This window comes from Aulonocara sp. 'chitande type north' Nkhata Bay, linkage group LG8 (assembly GCF_057382095.1).
Source record: "Aulonocara sp. 'chitande type north' Nkhata Bay isolate Kocher_YH1m ecotype deep benthic linkage group LG8, A_spYH_male_GT1.1, whole genome shotgun sequence".
NCBI classification, from domain to species: Eukaryota; Metazoa; Chordata; class Actinopteri; order Cichliformes; family Cichlidae; genus Aulonocara; species Aulonocara sp. 'chitande type north' Nkhata Bay.
In genome coordinates this window covers 12,071,062-12,095,068 of record NC_141351.1, presented here as the reverse complement: position 1 = coordinate 12,095,068, position 24,007 = coordinate 12,071,062, and the positions used below count along the sequence as shown (strand labels likewise).

At 38.9% G+C, this 24,007-nt stretch overlaps 1 protein-coding gene across 1 annotated transcript in view; it reads left to right on the top strand.

The window, feature by feature from the left end:
• Positions 1 to 14,953, top strand: part of ngfrb (nerve growth factor receptor b) — a 34,458-nt gene extending 19,505 nt beyond the window's left edge. The window contains exons 4-6 of the mRNA XM_086303610.1: positions 8,330 to 8,561; positions 10,996 to 11,156; positions 13,024 to 14,953. Of these exons, the coding sequence (XP_086159736.1) occupies positions 8,330 to 8,561; positions 10,996 to 11,156; positions 13,024 to 13,367 (737 nt within the window). The 3' untranslated portion in view covers positions 13,368 to 14,953. The remainder of the gene's footprint in view (positions 1 to 8,329; positions 8,562 to 10,995; positions 11,157 to 13,023) is intronic.
• Positions 14,954 to 24,007: the final 9,054 nt, after the last annotated feature.

Below are 24,007 nucleotides of genomic sequence, written 5' to 3'. Positions count from 1 at the left end.
AGGTTTTGGCTAAAAGCCCTCAAAGTGGTGGGAGACAGAGGTTTTGCTCCATGACCCTGTTCTTCCTTGAGATCGTACTCAGGGCTGACGGGACATGCTGTATCTATCAACCAGAGCCTCGAATTCTTGCTCTGTGGCAGCGAGGGCAAAAAGTTTTGGCACACACACACACACACACACACACACACACACACACACACACGCACAGATCTGGCAATAATCCAACAGGCACATCAATCACCCTTCTCAAGGTCAATGCCCTATCTAGAGCTGCGTCTTTTTTTCTTTTTTTTGGCGTGTTACCCATGCTCCACCTGTTAATCAAGGTTCTTCAGTAATAACTTGTTAGCTTTCCTGTAATCTTTGTGGCAAACGAACAGAAAAGATCCCCTACCACACACGTAACCCTGATTCCCCTGCCTCCCCTCTCACATTGGCAGAGGAGTCTGTGAACTGTCAGTCAGAACATTACTCATGTGAGCTAGTAGATGGAAATGTAGAGGTTTGTTTGCTTTTTTTTAAACCCTCTTTTAAACAGGAGATATTTTTACGAAGACACCAGAATTAACTAATAAGTTATAGACACGTATACATATGACAATGGTTTCAGTAGAGAGACACAAAAAAAGAGGGGAGGAGGGGAGAGTGATTGGTCCAAGTTCATTCGGTTATTGATAGGTTAGCAGGAGGGGAGGGGAGCAGTTTCCTTCCGGAGTTTGGTTGACCTTAACAATCGACAGGCTGCCCTCCAGAAATCAGAAAGCATAATCTACTAACAAGGACCATGCAGAGCTCTCAGGGCCACGGCAGTTCAATTCGAAGGACGAAGGAAAAGAAGCAAAAGAAGGGACGTTTCTGAATCTGCAGAGGGGGTTCTTAAATTTGAATGAATTCTCATGCGGTGCCACGGCCTATAACGGTCAAAAGCACAGTCTATAACGTTAATTTAGAATTTAATATCAACATTTTTGCAGCAATATTTTATCTTTTGTATTTCTCAATACAAATGAAAAGTCTTTTGAGCTTATAATTGATCAAACTATGATCTTTTCTGGGGTCTTTTGTTATAACTGTTTATTTTCTTATCTTGGTTCCACACAGTGGCTGAAGCGTCAGCGCTGACACACTAACATCCCGTGTATTTTTGCTTTTCAATAACGAAAATCCCCCAGACTTTTAAAATATCAAGTCTGGAGGAACACGTGCACCACTTTAATGGGTAACGATATTGAAACGGTTGACAGGCCCTTGTTTCGTTATGATTTGCTAAGCTATGATTGGATGGGATGGCACTCCTGTATGGGAGAAGTTTAGTGTTTGGTTGGCCCCATAAGGATAAAGAGCAGGCTATGAATTGGGGAAACCACGGATGACAAAATGCCATCAACATTCCCGATTTCCTGCGTCCAAGGCATCACCACATCAGTGGCTGTGAAGAATCCCCAGCCCCAGTGACTAAACAATTCACTGTCTTTGTATTGCACAGTCACTCATTGTGTTGCCAAAGCTTGGTCCCCTTCACATCCACAGGCCTGTATCTCTGTATCTCTGTATGGCTGCAGCTGACCTCCTCTCTTTAACCCCTTTGCACCCTTCTCCACACAGTATGAGCATTGTAACAATGAAGGAGATCTTAAAGTTGACTGCGTCTTTTTCTTCGCTGTCAGTGTGGGATTGACTCACTTTCCTGTCATCATTCCGGAATTTGCCCCGGAGATTCCAGGAAAAACCTTCAGAGGTGATTTGGCATGAGTGAGCAGTTCTGGTGGCAAGGGTGACCACAACACTTGCGCTTTCGCTCGTGTCGTCGTTTCGTTGCCAAAAGTTCTGCTCAGAGACTCGGGCTTTTGTCCTCATCGGGATTTATTGCATGTGTCTCTGCCAAACTGAGCCTCTCTCTCACTGATATTATCTTTAAAGCTGCCTAGGGCTGAATTATTGAATAAAGAGAGACATTAATGTAATTTTGCGGCATTGGGTCATTTGTTACATTAGAAAGAAAGAAAGAAAGAAAGTGTACTTTATTATTGTCAGTGTGAGAAAAAAAAGGCAGTTTTGTCACTTTTCTACAATTTATCATTTTGAAATTCTTTACAGGTGATAAAGTCATGCAGGCTGTGACGAGCAACTGATTTTGCATAAGCACTTCAGTTAAAGTTTCACCTTTTGACGGTGTGTTTAACACATTAAAGGTTTTACTTTGACCCAGATTTTACCTGATTGTGAATTTCCCTAACTCTTCCTAAGTCTTTTGAGTGCTTGACCTTACTGTAAAGTAAAACTTGAACATAATAGCTTTTAAATGTATAACTATTAGCTATTAAAGGAAGTTGCGATGGGACTCAAACTCCAATCTTCAAATCAAAAGCTGGGAGTGTGTTACCTCCACTGCACCTGTCTCTATATCTGGATTCTCCTTCCACCGCAACCTTTTTGCCATTTTAAGAATTTTTGCATGTGTCATTTGAAATTGTAGGAAAAAAACAGACTTGTTTCTACATTAAGGGTAGTGATCAACCAGTTGAAAGCAGCTGCACAAGAGAAAATGCATCAGCATGAGATTAGTACACTGGAAAACAAATAAAGAGCTGCAGGAGAGAACGAGATGGAGAAAGCTGGCGAGAGTGGAGCACAGGAGCAGATGCTGAGAATGCGGCCTGGTCGATAAAAGCGATGGAGTTACTCCTCTGCACTCTCGGGTTTCTCTGGTTGACCTCTACGAGTGCTGATCACTTTCTGCAGCAGAACAGTCACTCACACACACACACACACACACACGCAGAAAGACGTGCCCACACGCAGGCACTCTCTACATTCATGGGTGTGTCTAAGGCATGTGTGCAGAAGGAGTAGATGGGTTGCATACAGTAGGAAGTGAGCCAGAGGCCAAAAGACAGATTGACAAAACAAGAGTAACAGCATTCTGCAGTATTTGAAGGGCATTGCTTTGTTTGTATTTGTAACAACTATTATAAAAACAGTTGTGGTTCATTTAATGAATAATGAATAATATACAAATGTCTTTTCAGGTTTTGATGTGCAGGGATTTGTGGTTGTTATGGCTGCAGTCAGGTGGAATGCAGTTACAGAAAGGCAAACTGAGCCCCTCCTGTCTTTTGTGACTAAATCATAAGTCAGGCTTTAAAGTATACGGTGTTGAAACTGCAGCAACACCTGTTTGCACGAGTCCGCAAGCGGTTGGAATGACGAGTTCAGCTCAGGTGTGGCTGCACACACACAAACAAGCACACAGCTGCTGTGAACACAAGCTGCATGCACAGTCCTGCTGCTCTTATATAGTACTTATGTAAAGGGCACAGACCAACAGGTTCTTATTACACGCTTAATGTGCACAAGAACCTGGATTTCCTGTCACAAGTGAATCACTATCAGACAAAGCAAGCGAGACAACTCTGGTAATTTCACTAACAGCCAGATAATGCTTAACAATAAATATAATAATTGTTTTGATAATTCAAAACCGACTGAGCCTGTCATTTTGACGTCTCCGCAGCTTTCAACTTTTATAGTTTTAATGACAGGCGTGCCGCGCTCTTACCGGAGGAACCCCCCTGGTTTAAACTGTGAGACAAATAATATCCTGTATGCGATATATATACCTAGCATTTACAATAAAGATTAAAAATACACTGATAAAAGATGGGAGGGAAGACAAATAATGCCAGTGAAGCAGCTTCCCTTTGCCACCATTGCCTTATATTGAAAACAGCTTATTATTTAAAGCTTTGTGCAGATTGAGAGTGCTGCCTGCTTACACAAGAGTGCTCATCATCCACATGAAAACTGAAAATAATAAGAATGATTAAAACAACATTAAAAAACTTCTAAATCAGGGGTGTCCAGCTCCAGGCCTCGAGGGCCGGTGTCCTGCAGGTTTTAGATCTCACCCTGGGTCAACACACCTGAATCAAATCATTAGTTCATTACCAGGCCTCTGGAGAACTTCAAGACATGTTGAGGAGGTAATTTAGCCATTTGAATCAGCTGTGTTGGATCAAGGACACATCTAAAACCTGCAGGACACCGGGCCTTGAGGCCTGGAGTTGGACACCCCTGGTCTAAATGATCATAGGAGTGACTGACAAAAGGAATTGCCCAGTAGGAATGAGTAAAAGTGTAGCCAGATGTAATGTGGGGAAAAGACTGAAGGATAAAGAGGAACGATGGAGAGAGGACATATTTTTAGCCGGACAAAGCAGCTCTCTGTCATGGGACGGTGTCTGATTTTGTGTGAGCGTGCGCACGTGTGTGTTGGAAAGTAAAGAAAGTAGAAACAAACACGCTATGGTGGTAACGGTGGTGGTGATGGTGGTGTGTGTGTGTGTGTGTGTGTGTGTGTGTGTGTGTGTGTGTGTGTGTGTGTGTGTGTGTATTCTCTATGGTGTGGTACCTAGTATTGAAGAGGGCAGGAAGCAACATGATATCTTGTAGTGATTCACCAGAAGCCTGTTTATATGTATACTATTTCTTAGGCACTTCATCCACTCATAAAGGTATAATATATCCACCAGTTTAGCAGCAACCCATACATGTATAATATAACTGACTCTTGTTTTGTTTTGTTTCTGTCATCCATACTTTTTCCTTTACATATCAATGAGAGCAGGATGCCAGATTTACAAAGTCTTGTTAGCTATCAGTACATATGAATGGGATAAAAAAAAAAAAATGATGATACAGACTTTCCAAAAGTTATTGAACTGGATGGATGATGAGCCTCAAGTTTTTAGAGCCTCATCTGTAAATCTAGGTTTCAGCTGTCTCTGATGCTACCTGAGGTGCTATCTCTGGTATTGTGCAACTCCCCATAAAGCCACAAAAATGCACTATATATGCAAAGTTTCCAAGATCTTTACAGTTTGGCTTTAAATGCAACAAGCAAGATGAGTTAGTATATGGAAGCGTGAAGACCAGGAATGTTGTGGCTTTGGCAATAATACTCGAAAATGGTTTCAAGTAAGTCATGTTAAGTGAGTTAAAGCACCGGAAACAGAAGCATGTGGCTTACTGAGCTAAGCAGGAGGCAAAACTGGCAAAGAACCAACAATAACAAGGTAACACGAAGACAAACCGGCATCTGGGCTGCTTGTAAATACCTAACATGGTTAAAAAAAAAAACTGCACACAAAACAAATGTTTTCGCTGTGTGTCAAGTGTCAAAGGAGTGCAGCACTGAGAATTACATTTACAGCTCATAGGCTTCAGGTTAATGGGGCACAAGTGTCATCCTAAGACAAGTTAGTGAGAAAAAGCTGTGGCCTTAAAGGTTAATGATTAAGAATCATCGACGTAGATTTGATGTTCAGTTAATTGTTGTTACCATAAAGTGCTTCCTCAAATTTCCTTCAGCTAAAATCCCCGCAGCAGCTCAGCACATCGATCTAAGTTAGCTCTCATTAAAAATGTTTTCGCCTCATTAGTAAAAAATGGATGCCTTGCACTCAGCGGCTCTCCTGAGGTATTTAGAGCCCTCTGAAACCAACAGCCTGATTTCCTGTCCATGCTGTGAGTAACTGTAAGTAAGTGACAGGCGAGGATAGGTTTCCGCATCCGCGGCGAGGAGCGAATGTGTCTGCTAATGGTTGGAGGAATGTGGGCAGGACTGGATGGACCAACTTGCTCTTACCATCGTTAATGGCTCCCTGGGGAGAGGGGAGGGTGGAGGATGGGGTATGACCAAGTGTTGTGGGAGTGCTTGTTGTGTTTGTCAGCATAATAAGTATTTATTGTTACACTTGCTGTGGTGAAAAGAGGCAAAACAGTAAAAGTAACACGGAAATATGTGATCTGCCAAGTTACCACTTGTATCTGTAGCTATATTTAAACTTTGCAAACCATTTTCCGGTCATATTGCTGTGCTGGGAATGTCCTAGTCCGTGGAGTATCAAACAAACTGCTACTATTTATGAAAAAACAACCTTGGTCTGGATGTGTTTGCTGCTGTTTTTCTTTTCCAAATAAAATCCTTTGATTTGATTTCATTAGAAATGAAGTTAATTCTTGAAATTCATTTATGTTGTGAGGTCACTTTTAGCGTTTCCGATTTGAGCAAAAGTGCACTGACCCGAGCTGCAGCACAGTTAAATCTGTTTAAATCAATAATTTAATTTCAAGAATGAATAGGTGAGTTTGTGTCATGCGTTGCTGCTTGACAAACTCAGAGTTTAAATCTCACTCTGCATTTCCTCTCAGTTTTTATAGAGGAAGCAGAAAGTTGTATTTCTATTTTTGGAAATAAGAAGTGCCCTATCTTGTGTTAGCAGACCGCAGATGTGTTTACCAGTCCTTCTACTGAGATATAATTTACAATTACTGTTACACAATGCTCAGAAGACCTTGTGTAACAGCTCTCAGTCTATAAATGGGGTAGTTTCGTATTAGTACACATTTAAATAAGTAATTGCCCCGTAAACCTAATAACTGGTTGTGCACACCTTGGCAGTGAGAAGTTCAATCGAGCATTTGTGATGACTGACCATGAGTTTTTCACATCACTGTGGAGGATTTTTGGCCCACTCTACTTTGGAGAATTGTTTTAATCGGAGGGTTTTCCTGCATTAATGGGCTGTTTAATGTCATGCCAGATCATCTCAACGGGATTTAAGCCCAGACTTTGACCACGTCATTCCAAAACCTTCATTTTGTTTTTGAGCTACTCTGAGGTAAACCTGCTGATGTTTCTTGGATCATTGTGCTGCTGCATAACCCGAGTGAGCTTGAGTTTCAGGGAATAAACTGATGGCTGGACATTCTCATCCAGGATGTTTTGGTAGAGAGCAGAATTCATCGTTACAGCAAGTCATGCAGGTCCTGAAGCAAAAAAGTAGCCTCAGACCATCAGACTACCACCACCATGTTTGACTGTTGCTCTGATGTTCTTTTTATTAAATGCTATGTTAGTTTTATACCAGATGTAACAGGGATCAAGTCTTCTAAAATGTTCAACTTTTCTTTCATTCACAGAATATTTTTCCAAAGGTTTGGGGATCATTGAAATTGTTTTTAGGCAAATGTGAGACAAGCTTTTGTGTCCTTTTTGGTCAGCAGTAGTTTCCTCTTTGGAGCTCTCCCATGGATGCCATTTTTGCCTCTTTCTTAATAATAATGCATACTTTAATGATCCCCGTGGGGAAATTACTCTCTCTGCATTTGACCCATTCATTCAGTGAAGCAGTCGGCAGCCACTAAGCAGGCGTGTAGGGACGATACCTTGCTCAAGGGTACCTCAGGGTAGCCGTTCAGTGGATTTGAACCCCTGACCTTCCAATCATGGGGTCACCAGTCTACCTACTGAGCTATCCCTGCCCTTATTGTTGAATCATGAACTCTGACCTTAACTGAGGCAAGTGAGGCCTGCAGTTCTGTTGTTCAGGGTTTATTTGTGACCTCCTGAATGCGTCTTGGTAGGCCGGTCTCTCCTGGGAAGGTTCACCAGTTTTTTAACTTTTCTACATTTGTGTATAACGGCTCTCACTGTTGTTCACTGGAGTCCCAAAGCCTTAGAAATGTCTTCGTAACTCTTTCCAGACTGATAGGTGTCAATGACTTTGTTTCTTAACTAATCTTGAGTTTAGATTTATTGAATCAACAGGTCTGGTAGTAATCAGTGCTGTTTGTGGCTTAACCCAGCTTTCCAAAAGCTCTGGTCATCACAGATAAAATCATTATTTTAAAAAATACATTTTAAATTTACTTGGGTTATCTTTGTCAGATATAAAATCAAATATTAAATCCAATATAACATTTGTATGATGATCTGACAAATGTGACAAATATGAAATAGAAACCTAAGACATGAGGAAGTGATGAAAATATTCCATGACACTGAAAGAAGGACAGAAGAGGGAAAAACTGCATTTTTTCATTATAATTTTTGAAATGAAGCATTGATATTGTGTCAGTACTGCACATGATAATGTGTAGATTATGTGTAGATTATGATATTAATTATATAATAATATGTATATAATATTATGAAGTAGATTTTTGTTCCCGTAATGGCAAGACATGCAATAAAAGTTTAGATGAATTTCAATCATAAATAAAATATATTTTTTGATATTTCTTAAGTAATTAGCTCTAGCCACAGCACAATCACAAAGCTAAAGGAAAGGAAATACTGGACTGACGTTCAACACAGGGATGGCCTTCTGAGTATTAAAACTGCCAGCTTTCTCTTTTTAATGGTAAATGATCCAAGTGGTCAAAAATAAATGTTTAACAAAACTGTGAATGTTTTAATTTCCTGTTGCTGTTCTATCTTCACAAAACTCAAGAATTTCTCTCTGTGCATATTTGTCCTTTACAGGTCAGTCCACCACAGGGTCTCTATTTACTTTCCCCCCCACTACCATTGATGACTTAACATATGAACCCGTACCAGAGGTCCCCACAGACAGCAGCAGCACCACCACCACCACCACTAGTGGTGATTCCCAGCAGCAGTTCTACAAGGGTCTGAATGATAAACTCATCCCCATCTACTGCTCCATCCTGGCAGCTGTTGTTGTTGGATTAGTGGCCTTCATCATCTTCAAGAGGTGAGGACTAAGCAGGAAACACACTGAAAAGTAGACATATTGAGCAAAATACCATCTCAAGGTACCTGATGACCCACTGCAACTACAAGAAAAAAGCAGAGTTTCAGAAACTTCAAATTTTGGCATCTGTCAATGTCATAAAGCCTAAATCATAACTAAAACCTGATGCTCATTTATGACCCTCATTCCCAAAAATATGGCACACTGGGTAAAATATAAAAACAAACAAACCCAGAATACAATGATTTACAACTCTGATCTCAAATTAGAGGTGTCACCTCTTCTTTTATAATCAGTGTGTAAATGCGTAAATGAGAGAGGAATTTTGTCCCATTCGTGTATGATACAGATTCCATCTGCTCAGTCCTGGGTTATCTTTGTTGTATTATTTTTATTCCCTTCATGAGACTCTAAGTTTTCAGTTGGTGAAAGGCTTGGACTGCAGGCAGGCCAGCTCAGCACTCAGACTCTTCTACTATGAAGTCATGCTGTTTTAATAGATGCAGTGTGCTGTTTAGCATTGTGTTTCTTAAATATGGAAGACCTTCCCTGAAAAAGACGCCATCTGGATGGGGGCATACGCTGCTCTAAAGTATTTATATGCCTTCCAGCACAGATGGTGCCTTTCCAGAATGTACGTCGCCAGTTCCACAGGCATGAATGCCGCCCTCTTACCATCAGACTTTTCTACCGATGGTCCCTCTCCTCTTTAGTCTGGAGGATGAGGCATCCATGTTTTCCAAAAAGAATTAAAGAATTAAAGAATTACAGAACAGTTTTTCACTTTCCTTCAGTCTATTTTAAACTAGCATAGAGAAGATAGCAGCATTTGTAAGTCATGTGTCTTTCTCAAATGCTTTAAAGCATTCACAATTTTACCTTTTGGAATATAAGTCTGAGTTATAAAAGACAGCTTCTCAGTCTTGAGGAGAAAAGCATCACTCAATTCACCTCAGTTACACTACTGGGTTTGGGGCGAATGAGGACTTATATGCATTGTCATCATCTGATATGTGCAGAAATGTAGAACGCACCTATTCAGGTCCTTTTTTTGGTTCGCTACATATGTGTGCTACGGTGACAACCTAACCTTACTGTACCTGGGAATAAAAGCTGATAGGAAAAATAAACGCATTAGTCTGAGTGTGCAGTTAGGTATGAGCTACAGAAATATTTGGAAAAATCATATCTGATTAAATTTGCCCTCATCTACTTTAAAACAATGCTTGGTAGGGATGGGTACCGGTATCCGGTGCCATTATAGCACCGGTTCTGACATAAACGGTAGTAACCAGACCGAAAAGCAGCGCACATTTCGGTGCTTTATTTTCCTGAAATGTCATACACTTTGGATTCCAGCCAATCATTTTACCTTTGCAAGCGTAGCAGGCGGGCCCAGGTACGTACGTTCTTTTAGAGCAGAGCTACAGATTAAAAACGCCCAAGGCGAAGCGGTCAAAAGTCTGGCTGTACTTCACAGCAAAAGAAAGTGGGAAACAGCTAAACATGAGAGGTTTTTGGACAAGGTTTGTGTTCTTCATTCTTTAAGCACCGGTTTGAGCACCGGCACCATTTCAAAAGTACCGGTTTGGTACTGGTATCGGATAAAACCTAAACGATACCCATCCCTAGTGCTTGGAAGCTATGGCCACTTGGATTAGATTATCTTCTATTTCAGGGTGAGCCTCAAACACACTAACAGCATTTTTGTTTTGCTTTTGTTGGACATCAACCATAAAATTTATGTTGAACGGTCAGTGTTTTGACACAACTTCCAGGAAGAGATCTAAAAGTAGCGGGAGCGTTAATGCTAGAAGCAGTTGAAAGGTGCACAGTTAGATGAAGTGGAATCGAATTTGATATGGGTTTGTAGTTTTTTGCCCCTCAGCCTACAGAATCTACTGAAAATCTCAGATGAATTTGAATCTCAGTGACCTTGACCTCAAGGTCAAGTTTCCTCAAAATCTTGTGAGAGGTTAGTGCAGAAGTCATCTGTGCTATGATGAGATCTGTTATGTTTTACTTTCATATTTACTGTAGAATAAATGGCTACATGAAAATGGTATCATTCCAAGAAATGGCTGAAAATGTTTGGGTTAAAAAAATAATATTAATAAGATTTTATTAAAAGGGTAATGAGACTGGTAAACACTATGTCCAGCGAAGACACGAATAACAATAGAAATAAAGGAGCTAAATTCCGGTAAATGAGAAAAACACCCATATTGCAGCCTTATGGAGACACACAACAACACAGTAGGCCTGCTCTAACAGTGTACGTGAAAGATACTCATACTGAACCCATACAGTTATAATCCAGCTGCAGCTCACTGATTATATGCTGTGTACGTAACATAATTTAAAAAGAGGAAACTTGTTTGTGTGTTAACAGTTCTGGTATGATGAGTCTCTGTGCTGATTCGTTCACATACAGGTGGAACAGCTGCAAGCAGAATAAGCAAGGAGCCAACAACTGCACCCCCAACCCGAACCAGACCCCGTCACCCGAGGGGGAGAAGCTACACAGTGACAGTGGCATTTCTGTGGACAGCCAGAGTCTGCAGGAGCAGCAGGGCCAGAATCAGGCACAAACAGGTTAAAACTCATCCACAGTATAACGACACAGGGGCCGCTGTCATAGCGCTGAGAAACACGATAGCCCTCATTTATCAAACTAATGTGCTTAAACTGGGTGTAAACATATGATAAGTCTGATGGACAGCAAACCAGAAATTTGGGTTTCAGGGCAAGTACATAAACCGTAGGCTGCACCCTAAACAGTGTCAGTGTCTTACGAAAAGAGGCCCACCCTCCCCTCTCTCAGGAAAACTTACTTACTGTAGCAAATCAGCAGGAGAGGATTATAACAGTGATGAAGCCTTCAGACCTTCAGTGTTATTTTAGCAGATCAGGTCCTGAAAAACCTGTTTATTTGGAAAAACACAATTAGAAGTAGATTTGATATCTTAAAGTGTAATCTGTAGTATTGGGACCAATGATGGATTCTTTTCTTGTAGTTCATGCAAAGCAGTTACTTAAAATGTTAATGTTCACTTCTTGTAAGGCGCACCCATAGCCTGCACAGGCTTATTCAGTTTAGAAGCAGGTCTCTCTTGTAAATGAGACATTGAGTCTCAGTGAGATTACCTGAACAAATAAAGGTTAAATGAAAATAAAAAATAAATAGAGCTTAATTAAAAATCAGCCAAGGAAACCATGTGATCTATTTTTAAATCACATAGAGGTGAACAGCTGAAGGCATCAACTCTGTTAGTCCCATTCTCATAAGTGGAATATCTCTGAGTACATTTCTTTGACCCTGTAAACAACCATTAGACAATTGACAGAAAATTCTTTTTTTTTTTTACACTGGATTGTTTATTGAACCTTCCGACAATAAAAATGTATTATAATTACTAAATCTTGCATTTTTTGTGCATTTTTTTTCTACATTGATGATGTAGAGGTCTCAGAACCTCACAAGAACTAATGTATCAAATATGATACGTGTCGCATTACAAGGTTAAATTCGAAACAAACCTTTGCTTTCTATAGTTTGTATGCAGACTGTGCAGATTTGTCAGATTCTTCTTTAATGGGGATTAAATGAAGAAAATGCTTCTTGTTCTGAACTTATTCACCTTGCTCTTATATGTCACGGTTTTGGGACTCATCACTTGGACCTGTGCAGTAATAATTATTTCAATCAGGGATTTGACGGATGAGGATGAACTAATTATCATATGGAGTTCAAAGATCAAAATCATCAAAGCCTCACAAAACTTTCAAAATCATAAGAAATTTTACACAAAAAGCTCATAGTAAAAAAATGAAGTGATGTCAGAGTGTCATCATAATGTTTTCTGTCCTATTCAACACCATACACTATGTCAGTCTGGCTGTACAAACTGCAGTTTGGCTGCCAGTAAAGGCATGAAACCATAAATAAGTCATTTTAGTTTGGCAAGCTCTGGGAATTTTATTAATGAGGCACTCCTGAGATATTGTAGGGCAATGAATTTACTTAAACCGCAAAAGCCATCTGAAATATACAGACCGCTTTTATAAATATTAAAGAGTGAAGTCCCTTGCTGCCGGTGTTATTATTGCACAGGACAAAGTGATGAGTCCTAAAACCATGATCTGTCAGAGCAAGGTGAATAAGTTGGGAACAAGAAGCATTTTCTTCATTTAATAGCCATTAAAAGTGAATCAGAGCTTGTTGTTTGACACTGATATTGACAAAGAATGTACTGTCTGCATAAAAACTATATTTAGAAAGTAATCCGATTAGTAATGATGACTCACAGTCCTGTAGTTATTTGTGCACAGCTGCCATCGCTCTGTGGATCACATCAAGTGAATAAAATATTTTCTTTGTTCAATAAGATATTATGCTGTTATCTGTGTGCTTAAACTTAAATAAAAATGCATAATTGTGTTTGTTTTTTTCCTTTTGCAGTCGTCAACATCGATGAAGAGCCTTGTTTGCTTCTTCCCCTCCACACCAGAGAGAAAGTGGAGAAGCTGCTGTTTAGGGCTGTGGACGGAGAAGACTGCGACCACATGCACGACAGCGACTGGAGCAGCTTGGCGGCTCTTCTCGGATACGAGGAGGAGCGGATCGCGACCTTCCAGCAGGAAGAGCATCCGGTCTGTGCCCTCCTGTCTGACTGGGCGGGAAAGGACTGTGCCAGCATCGAAGCTCTGTGCACGGCGCTGCGCAAAATCAATCGTGAAGACGTCGCTCAGAGCCTGGTGCTCAGCCCAAGTGCCGCTAAAACAACAGCCACTTCTGTAGTGTGATTTTTGTTTATTTTTAAAGCTCAACAGTGATTTCACATGTTAACACCTGAACCTTAAAATATTCCTCTGTGGCCTCCTATTCCTCTACGCTATATTCACTTATGAAGCTACCAATCACAGTGATGATCCAGTGCTGTGAATCCAGAAAAATCATGTCAAATTAAGGGATAATACAGGGAATCAGACAAACACTGACAGATAGATATCGCTATGTGAAACCAAATCTGCATTTATCCACAAAATATACAGCAAATTTGCAAAGAAAGAAGCTTAAAAAACAAATGTCTATAATTACTCCACTGGATATCTACCTGCCTGAAGTTAAGGTTTTTTTTAAATCTTGACTCTTATTCTTTCTCCAGTTTGGTCCTCTGCATCTTTAATATTATCTTCATCCAGCCATTGCTACCCTTTCATAAGTCTGTGTTGTACTTTCCCATCTCTGCTACCAAAGATTTTCCTCAGACACTAACTCACAAGTTATATTGTTTTAATGCCATGTTTAAGTACACTGTTTAAATTTAAGTTGACAAATGGCTTGAACCTGTTACTCCTACTGGACGAGGCCTGCATACCACTGAATGTCTGGATCTTTGCAAATGTGACAACCTGAGGAAGTGATGTTTGGATACATTTCAATGAACTTGTTCTCTTTCCAAAAAAAAGGAAGGAAAAAAAAACTTTTACCGTCCTTTTAAATATTTGTATTAGATCTAAGAGATGGAGCAGTAGCGTTTATCTCAGTGTCAGCTTCCTCTTAATCGGCTTCTGGACTCCTTTTTTCCCCCAGCAAGTGCTAACTGCCTGGACTTTGGGGCTGACTGTGGGGCCAGGTCACTGATGGAGGCAACGTGACTCCAGCCTGTGTGCTCAGACCTGTCTACCTAACAGAAACTCAGAGAGAGACTCCATGCTGACCCAGAAAAGGGAAAGACCTAGAATTCAAAACATAAGTAACAACCATGTATACAATATGTAGATATGCAGGCAAATGCACACGCCAGATATAGACATACTTGAAATAGATACCCAAATACAGTATCTAGGTTTGCATGCATGTAGTGTACATATACACACACAAACGCATACACAGTTAGCTCATGTATGCATTTACAGTCTTGTTCATAGTACAGGACACAGAAATGATCAGATCCTGCCATATATGGTATGGAACATTGTGACAAAGGGACCATATACTGTTTGTTGTCATTAATAGTAGCCAATATTAGATATCTGTGTGCCTAATTATGTTAACAATTATATGATTTGTAATTTGCGCTGTAGATAATGAAATACTACATTAACAGTAAACAGCATGCACAAAGTAGCAACTCATTGTCAGCCAGTTATCCGGTAAATAAACTGCTGTAAATGATTAGGAAGCAAAAGAAAAATGACAGGATTTTCAATTTTTTCTCTTAATTTCTCAGGGTGTCTCATTTAACTGTGATATTACATTTATTTGATTTGTTATAGCACCCTACAACTAACAAAAACACAAAGGAGACTGTGTTTATCCAGGGCAATGATTCTCGCAACTGACAATCCTTCAAACAGACTAATAAGACAGAGAAAGAAAAAAAGAAGAGGGTGTCTAGTTTCTTCTTTGTTTGGGAACAATGACCTCCGGATAAAAGGCAAGTCAGTGGAGACACAAGTTGAAGGATGTGGGATGAATTCAGACAAGGGCAAGTGGAAAAGTTTTGGATTACTTAAATGTAAAGGGGAAACCCAGGAATCGGCAGTTGCATTAATTAGACTGTTTAATTGTATGCATTCATCTCTTCAGTGCATTATGCGCTCTCTGCATTGTGTTTTGTTCTGCCAGCTTGGTTAGGATTTATCAAAACATATTCAATTTTGTGTTTATGTTGATATTTAAAGCTTCAACTCTTTGGATTTTTTTTTCATTGGAGAATTTTTGAAGGATTAATTAGCTTGCTACATAAAATCCTCGTCCTCACCAACCTCAGTTGCTACTGAGTACAGATTGTCACTAATCGCTAGCATACTGAGCTTCATGCTGTAGTGTTACTTTAAATGAAGGTATTCTCATTACTCTGTAAGGGTTGTTGTATTTAATTCTCAAATAACAACTGTACATGGTATTATATTTCTGTTTTTGTCCTATAGATTGTAGCACTTAAATGTGTAATCATGTATTTACATTTTGCATCACAAATGCCTTTCCAGGCGGCTAATGTGATTTTTGCTTTTAGCTATACTGTATTTTTTTGTAACTTGTAAATATTATTTTTTATTGATTTCAATTGTAAATAATTTGTCTTTTTCTACATTTTATCTTAGTTAAAGCCTGGAAGTGGCCACTGTATAATACTTGTATGTGAACAGGACTATATTACAATTCTAGGGCTGTTGACAAAAGGAACAAAAGAACAGCCACGCCTCATTAAGGCAGTTAACAAATTATTCAGTTCTACTAACATAAAGAAAAAGACTAAATTCAATCTACATTTCATATAGTTCAGGATTAAACAGTTAGACACCCAGCCAAGTAACCCTTAGGTTAAAGCATAATTAAAATAATAAGCTGCAATATCATTCAAAAGATTAGATTTTAGGGACACTAAAGAAACAATACTAAAACGAAACAATGATATAACATTTTTATCCCCTTTCTTGCTAAGAATTAGATGCCATGAGCGATACAATGGGTGTTACTATATGGAATGTAATAAATGAAGCTACAAAGACAGAAACAAGTATTGCCTCTGGGAAAACCTAAAAATAACTAGATTCATTGTTGCAGGAGGTTGTGCACCATACCGCTTCAGCTATTATCTTTAGACAGAACTAGACCAGTCAAGCCAAGCTCCTTCAATTTCTATCACACATTTAAAAACAAACTTTTCGTGTTTTCAATTCAATGGAAATAGAAAGAGAGAAATGCAAAACAAGCTAGCGGTTCCAGTTCATGCTAAGCCACTGGTTCTTAGACTGGCAGCCAAAGTATCCACCACATACAGTGAACACATTAAAATGCAACAAATACAAAGTCAAACAATGTCACATGATATACAATATAGTTGTACACATACCTACAAAAGAAAAAAAAACATCAGTGGCGGGAAAACGTCCACGTCTGCGTCTACACATTCCTATTGATGGTTTTAAATTTTACATAAGCTGCATGTTTGTTTGTTTAACTTTAGGCCTTTCTGCAAATTGAACAAAATGTAGTTGAAATACTGTCTAGAAAAATAAACATGGCTAATGGTAATCTACGGTACTTTTCTTTGTTATTGATTAAACTTGTGAGCTAAGCTAGCTGCCTGCTAAGCTAAATCAGCTGTCTGCTAGCTGTAATAAGATGAGAGTATTTTGCCTTCCTAAAACATTTAACGGATTATTTAATTAAAAACCATTCTTCCTAAATAAGTCATTAATCGATTATATGTAATTATCAGTTATATATAATCGGTTAATAATCTGTTATATTAACCACTAACCGATAGTTGTACCAATATTCATAAATACTATTACATGTGTATATGTGATATACTATTGCACTGCATAGGTTATATATCATAAAGGCACATCTTTCAAGGGGGGAACTAGGCTGATAGAGTGATTTAAGCCTCATTTGTCTTGAATGTCTTAAAAATTTGCACCAGCTCATTTGCTAATGTGAGAGTTAAAGCTCTTTGCCTAAAACCTTACAAGCTTTCCTGACCAATAACAAAATGTTTCACACGAAACTGTCAATATAAACTTTAATCTGGTAAATTAAGTCTTTTTCTTCTTGGAAACTGCAGGAAACAGAGCACTTGAATAACTGTAGGGCCTCTTCTCTGCTTTGGTTTTATGATGCTTAAGGGGATTATTTTAGTTTAATAGTTTTGCTCAATGATATCCACCACAATAGAATGACCTTCCTTGAAAGCTCTTTCTTCATTGTACCAAAAGATGGTAAACACAATAAAATGTATGTGTGTCCTTCTATCAGAAGCTACAATTGAATATGGATGCTTTTTCCTGAATAATATTTGTTGATTCTGAGGGCTAAAAGTAACCATGAAATGAGGGTTGTGCGTAAAAGGCTTTCTTTTGAGGGTAAATCCCTGGTAATGTAGCTCATAGTGACTCATAGCAGAACCAGGACTGAGCTGTACACATCTGAAAATCACTGTTCCTTGTATACAAATACATATACTGCTCTGTACTTAATGTGAATTTGCTAAAAACCTACTGCAGACAAGCAGTAAAACCAATAATAAAGCTTTTAAAGGCACTCATCTTCTGTATTGATCCAACAACACACAAACACAAATATGCACATTAGAAATTAGATGTACTCAATTAAATAAATAATTATCTGAATATATAGGACAATTATTATTTTTTGTATTTATTTAATCATATGGGTTGATAATTTCATAAATATGCTTTTAAGTGGCATAGTCTACTTTCTATTTTTCTCTGTCTTTAAATTTGCACGAGCAAACAGTATAGTACTTTAAGCTTTTGGTAATACTTTTTAGACTTTAGTGCTCATATTTATGTATCTTAACGATTTTAGAATGGTTAGATCTTGGAAAAGCAATGTATTGTTTTGCATTTTGTCCAAAGGAGAAGGCCTGTGCATTTTTTCTCCAGTGCCACGTCCTTCTGATATGTAACTCAAGCCAAATGAGACAGACTGATTGCTGGAGGCTTTAACAGTTTCAGCACAGTGAGCAATAAGTGCTCAGAGGGGACTAAAAAGGGGGCAAACAAAGTCTACACTAGTTCCTTCATCAAACTGACAGCATGAATTATGAGGGTTGTGTGTGGTCAGTGCAGAAATGGTAACGTGGTACTATCATAATAGAAACCGTCAGCCTGTCAACACAACTGGACTTACTGGTGAGTGATACAACAGAATAATGGTGCATTAAACGACACATGCTAGCACACTGGTTCTCACTGACTTTATGCCACTATGGACTTAACTCAGTGGTAGTGTTACAAGTGTGAAAATATTGTGATAGATTAGTGTAGCTTATGGTTAAAATGAATTGTTTTTGTTGGAATTCATGCACTGTATGTGTTGGAAAACATCTATTAGATTTCTATAGACTATAACAGAACAGAACAGAACAGGCGTGATAGCTATCTGATATAATAAATAGAACAAAATGAAAAATGCAGCTAAATCTACAGTGACATGTTACTATATACACAATGATACATGGGCATATGCATCATTTCTGCACTGTATGAAAAGCTGTTTGAACACCTGGTTATGTGTAGAGATGCACAGATGTTGCAACGCCACAGGATTTTTTGAGGTAGAATTGTGAGTTGTTAAGAATAATCCTATACATAGTATATGTGACGAATTAAATCAGTTCTGAAAGTATTTGGACAACGATACAGTTGATAGTTTTGCCTCTATACACCATCACAGTGGATTTCAAATCAAACAATCAATATGCAATTGAGGCACAGACTTTCAGCTTTAACTCATTTTCAGACACACAAAAGTAAGTGAACAATAGACTGATAAGCAGTTTCATGAGATGAGGCCATTGTTGTTTCATGACAAATTAATCTGATAAAAGATCTGGACTCGATTGCAAGTGTTGAACTTGACTGCTTTCCACTAGAACTCTCACTATAGGGTCTGAAGAAATATCAGTGAAATTGAAGGAGGCCATCAATAGGCTGAAAGCCCCAAATAAACCTATGATAGAGATTAAAACTTTAATCAGAGTTAGGTCAACTTTACGAATGGACAAATCAACACCGTGGTACATTCTTAAAAAGAATGATTGCCCTGACCAACTCAGCTGGACTAATTGGTCTGGAGGACAGATGAAGCCAAGATTAACTTATATCAGAATATTTGAAAGGGAAAAGTATGGAAAAGTAAATAAACACCTTGTGATCTGACGAATATCACATCATCTGTCAAACATGCTGAGACCAATGTTATGCTATGGGCATTAGGAGCCAGGCCATTGATTGAATGTTGATTGATTATTGATGTTAAATGATTATTTCTTCAGTGGAAAGAATCTTGTGTTAATTTAGCAAAATGATACAAAACTGATCAGGCGGCACTTCTTAGACCAAAGCGTGTTGTGAAATCATTACAAACATGAATGCAGAGAGAGTCATAGAAAAGCAGCAGTGATGTATCTAATATAACATATAATAAATAACAAAGAATTTAAATGTAAAAAAAACTGCACTACTTATATTCTATGTATATTACATACATCAGAAAAGACAAACCTGCTCCCTGATATTTCCTATCCAATCAACATTGAATGTAATAGTCTTTAATCTTTGTATTTGTTCCTTCAAGTTTAATCTGTTTCTTCTTATTCAGATCACAAGGGGCATGGGCAGGTTCTGAGACATCACCCAGTATCAGTTTCTAAGTGAACCGTGGTTCAAATGGAAAACACATTGCCGTCTAACTGCTGCTAACCTCCAGTGAGTCGTTAGCAAGGAATGCTCCATGTGTGAAGAGAACCATGTGTACAAATGTGACATGTGGTGGTGAAAGGGGATAAGCATGTTGTGTTTAATATAATCAAGTACACAATCAGATGCTGAGAAAAAAATAGAAGGAAAAAGATCAAGAAGAGAAATGCCTTCCCAAACTAAGGTTGATCAGTGATATTTAGTAATGTCTGTGTCATATGTTTCTGAGCATTTAATAAACAAAAATCTATATTATGCCTGGGTAAAAAAAATCTAAATGACAAAGCTGTTTTCTATACCTTCTTCGGGGATATGTTAAAAAGATTAATCAAAAATACATGCTTATAACTGACTTACAAGAATTAGCAAACACAGAGTACTAATAATTCAATTATAAGGGAACAGTAAGAAAGTAATGATTTCCACGCTATATATCTCCTTGCTGTACTGGTAACTGGGCTAATTTATAGCATGTTAATGACAGCTATATGGCTGCTCTCAGAATAACATGCTTATTTACTCTACAAATCACTTCTGGAAAAAATTGAGAATGTGGAAACAGGACTCCCTTAGGATAGGCCGGAAATGTGAGCCTCTGAAACCTTTGCAATGAAAATAAATAAAAGCATGACAAATAGTAATAGCTGAAGAACCATATGCCACATCTCAGTGGCAGTAAGATGGAAAATAGAGAAGAGAAAAAAAGATAAATTATAGTCATTTAATTTACTTTAAAACTTTATTTTCTTTTCATCGAGTTTCAGATGACGTGGCTCAAAGAGTTGGCAGTTCGTCTTATAATCGGAAGGTTGCCGGTTCGAGCCCCGGCTCGGACAGTCTCGGTCGTTGTGACCTTGGGCAAGACACTTCACCTGCCGCCTACCGCTGATGGGCAGAAGGGCCGATGGCGCGATATGGCAGCCTCGCTTCTGTCAGTCTGCCCCCGGGCAGCTGTGGCTACAACTGTAGCTTGTCTCCACCAGTGAGTGAATGAATAGTGGAATTGTAAAGTGCTTTGAGGGCCCTGAAAAGCACTTTATAAATGCAATCCATTATTAATTTCTTCTTTTAAGTAGAAAGAAAACCTTACCATTGGTCACTCGGGAAAAATATGTGTTTTGATGGAAACCTTCTGATTGGTCTGGTTGCAAGAAAATCACCAGTGGTTGTGCATAATTTGGATGAAAGACACTTATTGTCTACAAACACTTGGCAATTACTCTCCAAGCAACAGTAAAAATACAAACTACATGCAACCTCCAGGAACCACCCACCAACCAGTCGGGGAGTACATATTTTTCCTCCAGACCAGTTCTTGCATCACATATACAAACATATGGCAAACAACTCTTGAGCAATATGCGCATGCGATGCCTCTATTAGACCAGAAGTCTTTTTGCAACCACAGGTACTGACCCCCAGCTTCACTTTCCCAACCCAATGGCGACATCCATCTTTTATCCTGTCTATGGGTGAAACGACCTCAGTAGGAAATAAAAAAGGTGGCAAAACAGACAAAAACAGGAATAAAATCAATTATGCCCAAGAATGCAATGTTTAAAATAAGGAAAGGAGTACAAATTGAGCGAAAGAGGAAGAAACAGGAAAAGAAAAATCCACACAAGAAATAGGCTGGGAAGTATACACTTGAAATAAAATGTTAATGATTAATACCATAAACTAAAACTATGACTTGCTATTAAAAAAAGTTTATAGAAGTCGACGATTAATACTTTCTGTTGAAACAGTTTCACTCATTAAAAAATATGGTTGGTAAAATAAAAAGACATATTTACACAGTGAATGCTTAACCTTTTCATAAAACACTGTGAGCAATATTTAACTACCAGCTGCTTCTGGGACTTGCTCAGCATGAATATGGCTGTTCACTGTGCTGCCTCTCAGTTTGTATTATGTCTGAGTGTTAATACAGTAACTACACCATAAGGCCTGGAAAATTCACAATCAGTTTCATTGGTTTTACACAGATATACTGGACTGCCGAAAATACTTGACCCCAATCTTGTAACCTCTATGCTTCGTGTGCCTCTTACATCTTCGTGCAGTGCTCTCTGGAAAATAACCCCAAAAAAAGCAGCTACTGAGGTGAGGCCAAGGGTCAAAAGCATTTTCATCTTTATGACAGAGTGAAGAGCATCTCACCGAGGAACTCTGAAGACACGAGTGATGATAAACGGCTGACTGTAGCGGCTCCGCAGATTTCTCCAGATGAGTGCACACGTGTTCTCTTTGGTCACAGTCGACTGTAACAGGAGATCAAACACAAGGTGCAGCTTTGAAAGTAACAAAACGCTTGTACTGGGTGGAACAGCAGAAGGGAGGTGACTGATCTACTCTGAGGTCAAAGGTTAATGTCTTGACATGGAAATCGAAGTGGAGTGGGGTTTTGTCTTTCTTTTTTTAGATACGAATAGGCGTAAACTTGGGTCTGTTTGAGCTCGTGTAGTGTTTTGTAAATATTACATGAAAGGATGGACAAGATGGGTTTCAGATCCAATACTCGTAACGGCTCAAATGATTTTGAATCGTTTTATTTCCTCTGATCTTACCAAAACATTTAGTTTTTTACGAGGAAGATAAACCAAAGTGCACCGCAACAAAATTTATTATTAAACTGGCAGGTTAAAGGGGAAATGAAACGCTACACATATAAAGGCTAAATTACATCACAGAGCCCTGCTCTCAAAAACTGAAACAGATGTAAGTGTCTGTGAAGCTGGATTTAAGAAATAAGTCCTTAAAGTTTAAGTTATAAAAGCATCTTTAGTGGCATCTTTTGTCAGAACGTGACGTCATGTGATTGGTTGGTTGGTTATAATAATGGATTGCATGTATATAGCACTTATTCAAGAAACCTCAAAGCGCTTTACAATTAATAATGGATTGGATTTAAATAGCGCTTTTCAAGGAACCCAAAGCGCTTTACAATGCCACTATTCATTCACTCTCACATTCACACACTGATGGAGGCAAGCTACAGTTGTAGCCACAGCTGCCCTGGGGCAGACTGACAGAGGCGAGGCTGCCATATCGCGCCATCGGCCCCTCTGGCCAACACCAGTAGGCAAGTAGGGTAAAGTGTCTTGCCCAAGGACACAATGACCGAGACTGTCCGAGCCGGGGCTCGAACCGGCAACCTTCCGATTATAAGACGAACTGCGAACTCTTTGAGCCACAATCACAATATAGCCGTCACTTTGTGATACATATATGCAGATCTGGCAATTTATGATGATTTGACAAGACAGCGGCTCCGAGGAAGGGATGACATGTTTTGGAGACCTTTTTTTCCTCACATCATCTCACTGACTGGATTACTTGATATTAGAAGCGAGGACAAGTGAAGACCAAATATAAGTGAATTAGAGTGTAACATGGGGAGGGTTTTTTTTTCTTTTGGCGGGGGGTCCCTGTGGACATGCTGATGGATGTTATGATTTCCAATCGTGTTCAGTAAGATATATATATTATATATCTTATATATATATATTTATATTTTTGGTGTGGTGTAACCTGTGATCTTGTAAGCTGTTTGCTTGTTGGGAAAAGAGAAAATATTTTATTACATAAAATAGCTCTGATTGCATTAAGCAAACATCTGCTTTGCAAGTGATTGCCATCCCATACACCCAGCCTGGTGAGGAAATGCTGGTTTGGTGCAATCCAGATTGTTGGCCTGGTGACTCAAGCAGGCTCTCCTTCACAGTCCTCATTAAGTGCTAAAAGTTGGATTTTCCTGTTTGAGTGCAGCTAGCCAAACAGCGAATTACTGCTAAAGAGACAGAGAGTGAAAGTGGAAAGTATATTCTCGATGTCTTAACTAAAACTCAATTTTGAAGCCGGGGGCAGCACAAAAGTGGTCCCCTTAAACTAATTTTTCAGTTTTAGTGTTGTTATTTCCCTCTGAGTTATTGATTCTGTCACTAGCTAGCTAACATAAACTAATGTAAGTCTGTTAGCGGCAACCAAACATCCAACCACATGACGTCACGTTCCATACTGACAGAAGACGGTGCTAAACATGTTTTTCAAGCTTAAACTTTAAGCACTTATTTCTTAAGTCCAGCTTCACAGACAGTTACAGCTATGTCTGTTTTTGAGAGCAGGGCTAAATGATGCAAATTAGCCTTTATGTGTGTAGCATTTCACATCCCCTTTAACTCTACCTAATGTTTTACTTAACT